This window comes from Zalophus californianus, chromosome 5, assembly GCF_009762305.2.
Source record: "Zalophus californianus isolate mZalCal1 chromosome 5, mZalCal1.pri.v2, whole genome shotgun sequence".
NCBI lineage: Eukaryota > Metazoa > Chordata > Mammalia > Carnivora > Otariidae > Zalophus > Zalophus californianus.
This window is the reverse complement of record NC_045599.1, coordinates 72,708,382-72,722,543: the sequence shown is the minus strand read 5'-3', so window position 1 is coordinate 72,722,543 and position 14,162 is coordinate 72,708,382. Positions and strand designations below refer to the sequence as shown.

Sequence of the window (14,162 nt, the reverse complement as noted above, 5' to 3'; positions counted from 1 at the left end):
GCAATAAACACAGTCTCCTGGTGGGTTGGTGGTGGAGCTGCTTTCCTGATAACCACCCTTCCTTTGAAGCCCTAATGAGTTCAGTTCTCCATCGTGTCTGCCGTGAAAAGGGCCCTTCAGTGTTACTGAAAAGGCAGTCTGTTTTCAAATCTTATATTTGTTTATAAAATGTATAAGACATTTGATAGATAAAGGAGAAGCAGATGGAATTCAAAATAGCAGCTTTATTATTGGTAAAACCTGGGTCAGAAAATATGGCTTTAAATATGGCTTGCCTCCACTGATCTCCAGAGTTAAGTTGATCCTTCTGTCCTGCCAACTGCCCTACCTGCCCCCTTACCACCTCCCAAAACCACCAACAGAGCTGAAAGCCCCGGGACTCCCTTGCAATAGCAGAACCAGCCCTAATAGACTTAACAGAGGGGAGAGCAGGCCAGGGGATGCAACTCCCTGCGGTCTGGTGGGCCCCAAGCTCACCACTGAAAAGAGTCCCCTCTCCTTCCTTAGCTTGAAGTGTCAAGAAGGATGGGAGTGTGACTCATATTAAAGGGGAGAACAATAAGGGAGTGCAGGCCTGGGTTAGTTGTAGATCTGATGGGAAAATACCTCTTGGGTAACATTGACTGAGCGAGGTGAGGCCAAGTAGATGACATTTGTCTGAACAATGGATACTTTACGGAGATCTACAACTCATTGATTTTTATGTCTTTCATGACTGAAAATTCTAGACACACCTGGAGGATTTTACATCAAATAAATAAGTGTCTGGTCCAGAAGGCAGAGAGAAAGGAAAAGGAAAGGGTTAGACCTGCACGTGGAGGAAAAGGGAAGGGACTAACTTAAAAAGAAGAGGCAAAAAAAAAAAAAAAAAAATAGAACTCTAGCTGAGTCTTCTTGAAAGGAATGGGAGATAGGAGAATGAAAAAGAACGCAGAGGAAAATTCCTGTAGTATAAGAACTTCACAGTCTAAGGAAAACCAAGGTTTGTGCATGAGTGCCTCACAAAGGTATTGGTTTTCACCTGGTTTCTAGGGCACAACCTTAGAAACATCTAGAATCCGCTGAGGCTCACTCTCCGTCCAGACCTTCTTAGACAGTGGGTGAAGTTCGACTTAGAAATTACCTTGGATTATTGGAGGTAAGAGGAAGTGATAAGTCTGGATTTGTGAGGCATAGTTTATGGAGGACTTTGAAAGGTAGCCAGAGGAGTTAGATTTAATGCATATTCTGGCAAGTGTTTTGATTAAAATAAGAGGTTAAAAAAAAAAAAACCTAAAGTGTATTAATAGCGTTAGGAAAAGAGAAGGCACACAATTAGGAAAAAAAAAAAAAATCAACATTTGAGCAGCACCTGGCTGGCTCAGTTAGAAGAGCATGCAACTCTTGATCTTAGGGTTGTGAGTTCGAGGCCCACATAGGGTGGAGATATTACTTAAATAAATAAATAAATAAATAAATAAATAAATAAAAACTTTTAAAAAATCAATATTTGATTCATTATCAAGAGGGAATTGAGGGGAGAGACATTTAATTTATAACATCTGTCAATTCAGAGAAGGAATAAAAATTGCTAAGGCAGTGACCCTGGAGATGAATAGACAATGGGGTGTTAGGCAGAAATAGAGAATACAGCAAGGAACATGAAAGGGACAGCTTAGATTTAGAGGTGATGAATTTGGAAACTTCTTCACAAAAGGGGTCTTTGAAATCAAAAGAGAATCGCTAAGCTAGATGTGAAGCAGTGAGGTTCAAAGAAGGCTAAGGCCAAGGTTCTGTGGAAACCTCCACGGGCCGATGCCACTTCTCCCTCTCACTACCGTTTCTATAAACAGTTTTATTTACACCCTTGACCCTGCATTCACGTATTGTCTCTGACCAGTTTTGTGTTATGACAGCAGAGTTGAGCAGCTGAGACAGAGACCAAATGGCTTGCAAAACCTCAAACTTTTACCATCTGGCCCTCTCCAGACAAAGTTTGCCAACCTGGTTCAAGATGATAAAAGAGAAAGAGCTATAGAAAAGATGAGGTACCATGAAACCAAAGAGCATGGCCATGAGCAAGTCAAGAGAGAAGAGGGTTTCAAAGGAGAAGGCAACGGGAGCAGATACAGTGGCTTATGAGGAGGATGAAACTTGGGGGGAGAAGTCTCTGAATACTGTGACTAGGAGATAAATTTCATTCCAGAAAATCCAATTTCTAGATGGACCAAGACCCAACCAAAAATACTCAAGAGATCTCTTTCTCCCCTCTGCCTTTTTTTCTTCCTTCGTTAGTGTTAAAACCTTAGTTAAACGCATAGCACTGCTCCAGGTGCTGTGGGAAAATGCCTTCAGATAAGATGCACATCCAGAGAAAGTCTAAAAATAATGACAGGTACCGAGATAGCATATGTGAAATTGTAGAATGTTATCAGAAATTAAAGGATTTTGCATGAAGGCAGCAAATTGCCACATGCCAAACATCTAGTTTGGACTGAGTACTCGGCATTCAGAGGTTACTGTCAAAAAAATGGCAGAGCAGGCTTTGAGACGTTTGAGATTCTAGTTTAATGTAAATAGCACAGGCAAATTCTTACTCCCTTTGTGATCTTAGAGCAAGTTACTTCATTTGTCTCAACTTTACTGTGTTCATCCCGAAAACTGGGATCATCAGCACTCATTCCATGGAGTATTATGAAGACAAAATGAGATATAAAGGAGTTCATGTAATGTTTGGCATACAGTAAGTACTTTGTGAATAGTAACTTTACCTTTATAGAGCTGGTATAAAGCTCAGTTCATAAACTCAGATGTAAAAGGCCTATCAGAATCACTCATCATCTGCAGATCAGTGTTATGAAAATTCTGAGCCCCATCCTACCAGGCTGGCAGAACATTTAATGCTATTCTTAGGGCTCCTACCCCAGTCCCAGGGTGGTGCTGAGGTCCCTGTGAGGCTTTATTGGTCATCAGTTACCCAGGCACCTAGTTCCTGCAGAGATACCTTGTATCCCTGTCCAGATGGTGCATTCAGGTGCGCCATCGGGTGGGGCTTGAAACCTCTGATGAGGCCTAGAGCCCGAGTCAGGGAGCCAGCTTCCCTCAGTGCCCACCCCCCCCAACCGGCCTCCCTGGGCACTGCTACTTGCAGACCCAGAGGCTTTGCTTTTCAGTCCCAGAGCATCTCGTTTTTCAGAGGACACACACCATTCTACTTTGGTATCTTATGGTGGTGCCAATATTTTACCTGTTTTGGCTTACAAAAAAATAGCTATTTCGTGTTGTTCAAATAACAATTCAAAAGGTTTAGTTTTCTTTCGTTCCTTTTTTTTTTTTTTTTAACTCTAGGAAGGCAGCTGACTTCAATGTCTATTTGTGCTTTTCCAATAGCAAAACCCTCTGTGGCAAGGAAACCGAAACAGACTACTTTATTTCAGGGCAAAGGAAAACAAAGAAAAATTTTTTAAAAAATCATATTTCATTGAAGCATCTTGACATGTTTCTATGGTAATAACAATAATAATTATTTTTTATTGTAATTATTCCTCATATCCCACCCCCTTTCTCCAACTGCATTCTCACTGCATGGTTCATGGAGCCCTAGATTACGCATGCTGTGGTGATTGACTAGCTTCGTCTCCCACCTCCCTCACACCTGGCACACTTCCGCTGTGTCACCCTGCCAACAGCTTCCTGCCTTCTCTTCATCCCCCTAAACCTTCTGTGTTGCCGGAAAGTACCAGTACCTCAGGCTTGTCAGGCTGATAAACTTCTCCTCCTCCTTAAAGACTTTCTCTGAAAAAATTTAAAACATCATCTTTATTTGTATTTATTTGTATTGTACTATATTTTCACAGTGCCCTATTCTCTTTTTTTTTTAAAGATTTTTTTATTTATTCATTCGAGACACAGAGATACAGAGAGAGAGAGAGAGAATATGAGCAGGGGTAGAAGCAGAGGAAGGGGGAGAAGAAGGCCCGCCACTGAGCCAGGAGCCCAGTGAGGGGCTCGATCCCAGGACCCTGGGATCATGACCCGAGCTGAAGGCAGATGCCCAACCATCTGAGCCACCCAGGTGCCCCTCATAGTGCCTTATTCTCAAACCACTTAGACTTAAGATGATTGAATAATATGTCATCTAAACTCGGACCCTTTTAAAAGAGGATGCTAGTAAGTAATTATGACAGAACAACAGACAAATCAGGAGTACCCCAAGAAAACCAGGATGTACGGTCACGCTACTTATCCTTACATTGCTGTAGTGATCGGTTACAGACCTCCCATTCCCTCCCCTCACGAACATATATACATATACACAGTAACTCCCTGGAAGGCATAGGCCTCAGCATCTAGTGTAATATGACCACTGACACATTAACTGATTAATTAAACCATGGGGATTTTGTTGGAGGAGAACATTCTAGACTAGTGCAATAGCATAAACCAACAAAAGGAGATGGGAGGGAACATTTATGAGGTAGAGCAAATATACCAATCTGTGTGGAACAGATATTTGGGGATTGGAATATCATTTGGGAAAAGATGGTGCAAACTCTTGATTGTCAGGCTAAGGAATTTCAGGGGAAGGTTTACACATGGGGGAAAGACGTGAAGGATAACTGATAGTTGTTTGTCAGAGGGATTGGAGGAGGGAAGGGCAGAGAACTGCCGAGATTATTTGAAAAGAAAAGATGGAAATATGAATGCCTAGATTAGGACTCTTTGTCATTTAACCTTTTAGGCTTTAGACTGCAAGCGATAAAAACCCAAATTAGCCTGGTTTAAGCATAAAGGAGACTCTTATCAGCTCAGCTAACATAAATATATAGGCATTGCTGGATCCAAGTTTTCAGGGTTATATCATCAGGAATATCCTATCTCTTGGTTCTGCTTCTTACTGTATTGGATTCATTCTCAGCCAGGTCCTCCCCAAAGTACCCATCAGTAACTTCCAGCCTACTTTATACCAGCTTAGCAACTCCTTAGAGAGGGAATGCCACTTTACCAATAGTCCTAGCAAAAACCCCAAGGAGGGGTTTCTAGATCCTGAAAGTCAAATCACAGAGATAAAATTATCCACAGGAAACATAAAAGTGATAAGCTTCCAAATGAGCATGGAGAAGAAATGTACTCATTCCGAAATGATCTAGATTCTATTTATTCAAGATATTTAAAATATAAGATATAAGGCATGTTTATTTATTTATTCTACTTTATTTTATTTTAATTCCAGTGTAGTTAACATACAATGTTATGTGTTATCTTTAATCCAATAAATATTTTTACATATTATGATACTGAGCATATAATGCTAATTAGTCCAAACAAAATTATTATTTCACCTTTCCAGTCCAACCTATTAATACAATAGTGTAGGAGCTTATGATTACTTATCTTTGAGGAAGTCATAATGGAGCCAGACGAGGACTGAAAAGGGCAATTAAAGTGGCTCTGTTTTTAGGGCACCTGGGTGGCTCAGTCGTTAAGCGTCTGCCTTCAGCTCAGGTCATGATCCCAGCGTCCTGGGATCACGGGCTCCCTGCTCAGTGGGAAGCCTGCTTCTTCCTCTCCCACTCCCCCTGCTTGTGTTCCCTCTCTCGCTGTCTCTCTCTCTGTTGAAAAATAAATAAATCTTTAAAAAAAAATAAAGTAGCTCTGTTATTGTGGGAATTCCTTAAATAATTTTCCTGAGGAACCAATTGATAAACCTCTTCAGTCTTAAATGACAGGATCTATGGGTTTAAGAAACATTTGTAAATTTATTGTAGATTTATTTGTAAACATTTGTAAATTTATTTGATTTATGTATTTGTAAATGTATAGCATAATTCTGAGAAGATTATAACTGAATTTCCATGAAACTTATGTTCTGAATAAAGGGTACAATAATGTTCAGAACACAAATCCAGAAGAGAGATACAAAGATTCAACTGGCTTTAAGTAGGTTTTAGATAACAAAAGAATATGTATAGAATAATTCTATTTGGTGTTCAAGTTATACATATATACATTCATTTATGCATATCTGTATATAATACAAACGAAACACTGCACCAAATACAGGCTCTCACTGGCTGGTGGGATTTGGCACAATTTCAATTTTCTTACTTGTCTGTGGTTTTTTTTATATTTTTAGAATGAATGTATATTAATTTTAAATGACAAAAGGAATCAAAAAAAGTTTCTTTAAGAGAAAGAGAAGTCTGACATAAAGGTAAACTAGCTTTGCCTTTTGAAGTGATGTCACTGTGGCCCTTCTCACAATTTTCCCCCTACAGATAGCATAAGAATCTCAGTAACAATATTGGGTTGGGTGGGACATTACTCTGAAAGAATGTGGCATTTCTCTTATTATGTAAATATTAATCAAATACAGTTTTAGTGCATTATGTGTGGGTAAGTAATAAGAATTTCTTTATTTGTTCATTTATTTATTTATTTATTTTTGAGAGAGAGACAGAGACAGAGGGAGAGAGAGAGAGAGAGAATCTTAAACAGGCTCCATACACAGTGCAGAGCCTGATGAGGGGCCCGATCTCACAACCCTGAGATCATGACCTGAGCCAGAATCAAGTTGGACACTTAACCGACTGAGCCACCCAGGCGCCCCAAGTGATAAGAATTTAATCACATTCACTGAAAGCTATCTTACTAACTCACTTTTATTCTTTCCAAGAACGTACCTTTCAAGAACAAGCTTCTGATACAGACAATAATCTGAACCAAGGATCCAGCTTGATAGAAACCATCTTTAAAGTATTATACCATTGCAGTTTTTCTCCACAAACATTTGGAAATGTTTTTGTGAGCTACATGGAAGAAGAACAATTATGGGACTCTCTATATAACATCCCAGGTATGAGAAATTTACTCTTTGTAAAAGAAGTGTTTTATAGATAATTAAATATATATTTAAAGGTGTTTTGAAAATATTATTGTTGTCACTTATGCTGAGTCTGTTATTTGTAAAAGTTTATCTTACTTTTTTTTTTTCAGTATAAATGTTTCTTTGGGAATCATTAACCATTCGGTCCTATCAAATATAGTATGCTTGCAGAGGTGCCTGGGTGGCTCAGTCGGTTAAGCGTCTGCCTTTGGCTCAAGTCATGATCCCAGGGTCCTGGGATCGAGTCCCACGTCGGGCTCCCTGCTCAGCGGAGAGCCTGCTTCTCTCTCTCCCTCTGCTGCTCCCTCCTTGTTTGTGTGCTTGTTCTCTCTCTCTCTCTGTCAGATAAATAAATAAAATCTTTAAAAAAATAAAAGAAAAAATAAAATATAGTATACTTGCGACAAGGTGAAAGGAAGGTTGGGGGGGGTGGGGGAATTATGTAATGCAGATTTTCTTTTTAAATTATTATTAGGAAGTGTCCTTTCATAAAAATTATTTTAATATTTAGCATAGATTATGTTTTGCTATTGAGCATATAAGACCTTAGTAACATGTGAAAAAATATTTTCTAATTCTTAGATGTATTTATTCAATAAACTGATGGACAAAACTACTGGTCAATTTTCTTTAAATGTAAAAGGCATTTATTATTATGACCATAGTGTCTCTGTCTCTACAAGGCAAGCATGTTCTATTGTTCCTTTGGGGACCATATATTTTTCCATTTGTACTATTCTTCTGCCTACAGCTAGAATGGATGTTAAAGCCAGAACAAGTTGCATATCTGAATAGAAAGTGTTCGTGTGTTGCCCCACCTTCAGAGCCAGGTGAAAAAGTTCTTGCATTATTTTATACTTAATCTCCTGGCTTTAATTCTACATAATATCTTGGGAAAACAAAGAATGAGAACTTAGTAGTTAGTCCGTTAACTATTTACATCATCTACATTTGGCTGTCGACCTATAAACTGTTTTATACACTGTTTTAGAAACTACCTTTGCATAAAATATTTCTGGGACCCATATAAAAAAATCTCACTTGCTCATATTCATGGTTTTGTTCTTCCTGGACTTTTTGACTATCCTCTAGACATTACTTGAATATCTTTTGAGCTAGTTTAAAGTCATTATGTTACAACTTCTCTTGGTCATTTTCCCTGAAAAATAGCAGTAGATAACTTTTGTAATGATTTTAAAAACCTGAATGTATCACTTCATGGCTGTGTAATAATTATCTCCTTTTAAAGTTTTATCTCCTAGTTTCCATGTATTTCTTATGGCTACCTCTTCACCCAAAGGAGCGACAGTTTTCCAGTTAAAAAGACTGAATACTTCTGATGTAGACTTTATGGAACTGAACCTTGAAAAATAACCTTGAAAGTTCCTCCACCCCTTTGGCTTTTAGTTATTCAGGTGAATTGTGAATCTCTCACAGGATTATAAAGAATTGGTGACCCACATGCTTCAACCACTATTTATTCTTCAACTCTTAAGTTTTTGAACCATTTTGACTCTTAGCTCAAAACTGTACTGAAAATGACCTGGAAGATACCAATGGCCTTTAGGTGCTGCTACCAGATAGCAAAAATGCTACTCACTCCTAATTAGTCTTCTCTTCATCTACACTTTGAGCAAACCCTTCTCCACAAGGTCAGTCAAGTCTCTTGAAAAAGGTATTACACTTACTAATACAGCCCGAATTGTGTGGGGTGTTTCAAAGGATCAGAACTTCAAGTTTGTGAAACGTCCTTGGTCTTTGTGTAAATTGTTTCTCTGTAAATATGAAATAGTCTCTAGGTCTTGAATATTTTCTAGAACCTGGGACCCTACAGCAGTCATGAGGGACTCAACTTTTGTACACTTAGGTATAAGATATATACATAAGTGAATACTTGTAGGAATTATTTCAGACTTATCTGTTAGATCAATTATGAAAAAGAAAAATTAAAATTTTTATTTGACCTTCACTTACTCCTTCTTCAATGTCTTTCCTTACTTTGTGTGGATCCAAGTTTTCCCTGTATATTCTTTCCCTTTTCTTTATAGAACTTCTTTTAACGTTTCTTGTAAGACAGGTCTACTGGAACAAATGTCTTCAATTTTTGTTTGTCTGAGAAAGTCTTTATTTCTCCTTCACTTGTGAAGGATAATTTTGCAGGGGACGTAACTCTAGGTTGTTCAGGTTTTGTTTTTTGTTCTTGTTGTTATTGCTGTTTTTGCAACACTTTAAATATTTCACTCCACTCTTCTTTGCATGGTTTCTGAAAAGTTGGATGTTAATTCCTACCTACATTCTTCTATAAATAAGATAATTTTTTTTCCTCTGGCTTTTTTCAGGACTTCTTTCTCTTTGCTTTTTTGTAGTTTGAAAATGATATGTGTATGAGTAGTTTTAAGCATGTACCCTGCTTGGTGTTCTCTGAGCTTTCTAGATCTGTGGTTTGTGTTTGATAGTAAATCGAGGGGAACTTCACAGTCATTATTGTGTTAAATATTTCTTCTGTTCCTTTCTCTTTCTTCTCCTGGTATTCCCATTACATGTATGCACATACGTTACACCTTTTGTAGTTGTCCCACAGTCCTTGGGTATTCTGTTCTTTTTTTTCTCCCCCCCCCAGACTTTGACCTCTTTGCTTTTGAGTTTGGAGATTTCTATTGAGATATCTTCAAGCCCAGAGTTTCTTTTCTCACCTATGTCCAGTCTACTAATAAGCCAAAGAAAGGCATTCTTCATTTTTGTTACACTATTTTTGATGTCTAGTGTTTTCTTTTGGTTCTTTCTCAAGATTTCCATCTCTCTACTTACACTACCCATTTGTTCTTGCATGCTGTCTAATTTATCCATTAGAATCCTTAGCATATTAATCAGTTATTTTAATTACTTGTCTGATAATTCTAATTGCCGTATCTGTTTCTGATGCTTGCTCTGTCTTTTCAAATTGTGTTCTTTGCCTTTTAGTATATCTTGTAATTTTTTTCTTGAAAACTGGACGTGATGTATTGGGTAAAAGAAACTGCTATAAAGAGGCTTTCAGTGATGTGGGGGAGAGATTTGGGGGAGGAGAAGCATTCTATAGTCCTATGATCAGGTCTCAGTCTTTAGTGGGCTTATACCTCTGGATGGTGTACTTCACAAGTGTTTCTCAGGGGTTTTTTTCTCCCATTTTATGTAGGAGAATATGGCTAGAGTGGGCTGAAGTTACATATTTCCCTTCTTCTAGGTCAGTTAGGCTCTGATAATATCCCAGTGGGTTTGGCTCTATTTTAATAGTTTCTCCTGAGGGCAGCCCTTAAGAACAGAGTGCTCTGACTTATTTCAAAATAATCCTTTTCTTCTCCTCTTGCTAGAAGCTCTTGGAGATTTTTCCTTGACATTTACTATGGGCACCTAGTTGAACTCATAGAGGTAAAACTCACAAGTGTGGCAGCCTCCATATGACAGGGTCACCTGGCGTGTTAACTCGCAGACTTGTCCACACTGAGCCTCCAGCAATTCATCAATTACAATTGAGACTTCCTCCCTTGGCACTTGTTCCCATGGTAGTTGTACTTATGAGTTTCCATGCCAGTAAGCTGTGACTCCCTATATTTGTTGTCTGTCACTCCAGTCTTGGGGACAGTGGTTTGCGTGGTATACCCACCTCTCTACAGATCCAAGAAAAGTTGTTGACTTTTCCATCTGTTTAGCTTTTTCCTTGTTGTTAGGACAGAGTGGTGACTTCCAAGCTCTTTATATGCAGAGCCAGAAACCAGAAGGGCTTGCCACTTGCTTTATTTTCTTTATTCTCTCTACTTCTTATTTTTCCTTTTCTTCTTGCTATATCTGTACCTTATCCCCTACCATAGGTACCCCATGCTTGTTTCAGAACCCTGCATCAAGAGAACACTGGGCACCCTATACTATAATATTATAAACTTTACAGAAATTCATGTTAGGTAATAATAATAATAGCATATACTTACATAGTGTATATAGTGCCTACAAATTAATTCATATAGGTTTTAAATAATTCTTTGAGATACGACTGTTACTTTATCATTTGTAATAACTTGATTTTATTTTAAAAGGAATAAACATTCCCTTTTAATAAAAGGAAATAGGGGAATTTCTGGCTTTCTAGAATTTTTAGATACCTGAGATGTATTTAATCCATAACTCCACAGAGTTCAAGCAAAATAAATATTAATTACAGATACAGGAAGAAGGCTTCTTTATGCCTGTCAATGAATTAAAGTCTTGAAGCATCATTTGAAAAGATAGACTGCTCTATCCTCCACCATTCCCATAAAGAGCAACAGCTCACCCAATGATTGCACTATGTTAAAAAGTTAAACTCTCAATATTGGATAGTATCAAGATCCTCTTAAGCATGGCGGTTCTTCTTTTTTTTTTTTCTAAGATTTATTTATTTATTTTAGAGTGAGGGAGAGAGTGTGAGAGGAGGGGCAGAGGGAGAGGGAGAGAATCCTGAAGCAGACTCCGCACTGAGCAGGGAGTCCAGTGCAGGGCTCCACAGGGGGCTCCATGTGGGGCTTGATCCTAGGACTCTGAGGTCACGACCTGAGCTGAAATCAAGAGTCATTCAACAGACTGAGCCACCCAGGCATTCCAGCAGCATGGTGGTTTTAACAATGAATTGAGTCATTTGAGAAATAACACCTCAGGGTGCCTAACTGGCTCAGTCAGAAGAGCATGCAACTCCTGACCTCAGGGTTGTGAATTTGAGCCCCATGTTGGGTGTAGAGATTACTCAAGTAAATAAAAGTTAAAAAAAAAAAAAAAGGAACATTACCTCAAAATTTGAGGGGAAAAACATATATGTACTTTTCTGTATTGATTCAAGTGGTTACCCCAAGACTTTCCTGTCATATTAAAAAACAAGTAAAATTTTATTGCATTTATTGCACAAGTAATACATAGTCATGGTAGGTAATATATATAATCAGAAAGCAGGCAGGATGGCAGAAAGAAGGAAAGAAGGGAGGGAGGATACAAAAGAAACAAAAGTAAAAAGGGGAAAAATGAAAGGAAGAGGAAAATATCTGAAATCACATCAGTCATTAGTAATCACCATTAATGTTGTAGAGTGCATCTTTTAATTCTTTTATGTGTGTGTGTGTGTGTACATGTGTGTATTTAAAATAAATAGCATGTCATGCTTTTCCTAACCTGTCTTTATTTTTCTTTTTTTTTTAAAGATTTTATTTATTTATTTGAGAGAGAGAGCACATGAGAGGGGGGAGGGTGAGAGGGAGAAGCAGACTCCCCACTGAGCAGGGAACCCAATGCGGGACTCGATCCTGAGGATTCCAGGATCATGACCTGAGCCAAAGGCAGACACTTAACCAACTGAGCCACCCAGGCACCCTGCCTTTATTTTTCTACTGAATAATATATGGCTTTATTGTATAGATGTGTAGCTATTTAAACAAATAACCAATTATTGGACATTTCGATTATTTTCAATTTTCCTTTATATCCTTTACATGATTGTAATTAATTTCTTAGGATGAAGCCCTAGAGACAGAATAAGTGGGTTAGCAGGTAAGTAAAATGTTAAAGTGTTGATATTTTTGCCAAGTTGTTATCTAAGAAGGTCATACCATTTATATTTCTACCTTTAGAGTTCCAAACCACAAGCAAATGTTGTTATTCACTGTTATTTTAATTGCCATTTTCTTTATTACTAAGAAGAAACTTTTTTTCCCACGGTTTTGGACTGTTTATTAATTATATGATTTCAAAGTTAAAAGCAGCTCTCCTTTTCTATAGCCTTAAATTAGATTACTGACAAACTGAATTCCCAGTTGAATAACACACAAAATATTGCCAGATTCTGCTAACTCTAATATGCTGTCTGATTTTAAAGTCTCAACATGCATGGAGTCCGAGCTAGAGGTCATCCGATGCTTGAGATTGGCACTGACCGACGCTGTCAAGGACATCGTACAGCAGATAATATTTGTGATGAGCTCTGGGAGAAGCTGTGAGACCAACCTCAACAAGCACAGCATTCCTGAATGCTTGCGTGAGAGCATTCCAAAGGAATGGAATTATATTCCCAAAAAAACTAAAAGGAAAGAATCAAGCAAAGGTATCTTTCTTTCCTTTTTCTTTTTTTAAACATATCCGCAAAGAAGCAATTTTCCAGGATATGAAATCAAGTAAAATTCTAAAAATTGTAAGATTTGTAAACTACATTAATCCTTTTCCCACCATTTCTATGTATTTGGGACCTGTAATTTTTTTTTAGCCTTATGACCAACAAAACTAGAAATGAAAATTACTCCAATGGCCAAAGTCTTTATTTAACTACAGAATTTTCTGTGGTATGTTGTGTTCATGTTAGTATTCACGGATTAGTGGACTCAAATGGTCATCATCTTTATTTAACTACAGAAATTCTGTGATATGTTGCATTCATGTTAGTATTCACAGATTAGTCAATGATTGTGACTAAGCTTAAATCTACTAAGTAATCTAAAATTCATACTCTCAAGAAGATTGTTCTGATGTTCAGTTTAATATTTTTCCTTGAGGTTTTTTCCACTGCAACCACCAATTATTACTTTCTTTTCTCTTATTAACAGACCTACTTGTGTAGCGTTTAGGTAAAAAATAGCACCCCATTTAGTAACCATGTGGTTTTTTAACAAGAGTATTTTCCCCCAATATCTATGGTTCTGAATTCAGTGCATTTTTCCTATTAGGGGCTGTGCATCTAAGTGTGTTTTAGAACCATGAGTTACATTATTCGTTTATTTTATTTTATTTTTTAAAGATTTATTTATTGGGACACCTGGGTGGCTCAGTCTCTTAAGCCTCTGCCTTCAGCTCAGGTCATGATCCCAGGGCCTGGGATCAAGTCCCTAATCGGGCTCCCTGCTCAGTGGGGAGCCTGCTCCTCCCTCTCCCTCTGCTGCTCCCCCTGCTGTGCTCTCTCACTCTCTCTGTCAAATAATTTTTTTTTTTAAAGATTTTATTTATTTATTTTAGAGAGTGGGGAGGGGAAGCAGAGGAGGCAAAGCCTCAAGGAGATTCCATACTGAGCAGGGAGTCCGACTTGGGGCTCGATTTCACAACCCTGAGATCATGACCTGAGCTGAAACCAAGAGTCAGATACTCAACCGACTGAGCCACCCAGGCTCCCCTCATTTATTTTATTAATTAAGACCTCTCTTCTTACCTGGTTTCTTTGTACCTATGTGTTTCTGTGTTAAGATTCCTTTTAATGTATATTATATAGCCATATTAATGAACCTTCTTTAGGATTTTTTTTAAATAAAACTTTTCC

The 14,162-nt window shown here is 38.0% G+C and overlaps 1 protein-coding gene across 6 annotated transcripts in view; it reads left to right on the top strand.

The window, feature by feature from the left end:
- The window catches only part of KIAA0825 (KIAA0825 ortholog), a 414,781-nt gene that overhangs the window by 177,068 nt on the left and 223,551 nt on the right, over positions 1-14,162 (top strand). For all 6 annotated transcript variants that reach the window (XM_035727666.1, XM_035727664.1, XM_027605650.2 and 3 more), the window contains 2 exons: positions 6,656-6,835; positions 12,738-12,962. In XM_035727666.1, coding sequence (XP_035583559.1) covers positions 6,656-6,835; positions 12,738-12,962 — 405 coding nt within the window. The remainder of the gene's footprint in view (positions 1-6,655; positions 6,836-12,737; positions 12,963-14,162) is intronic.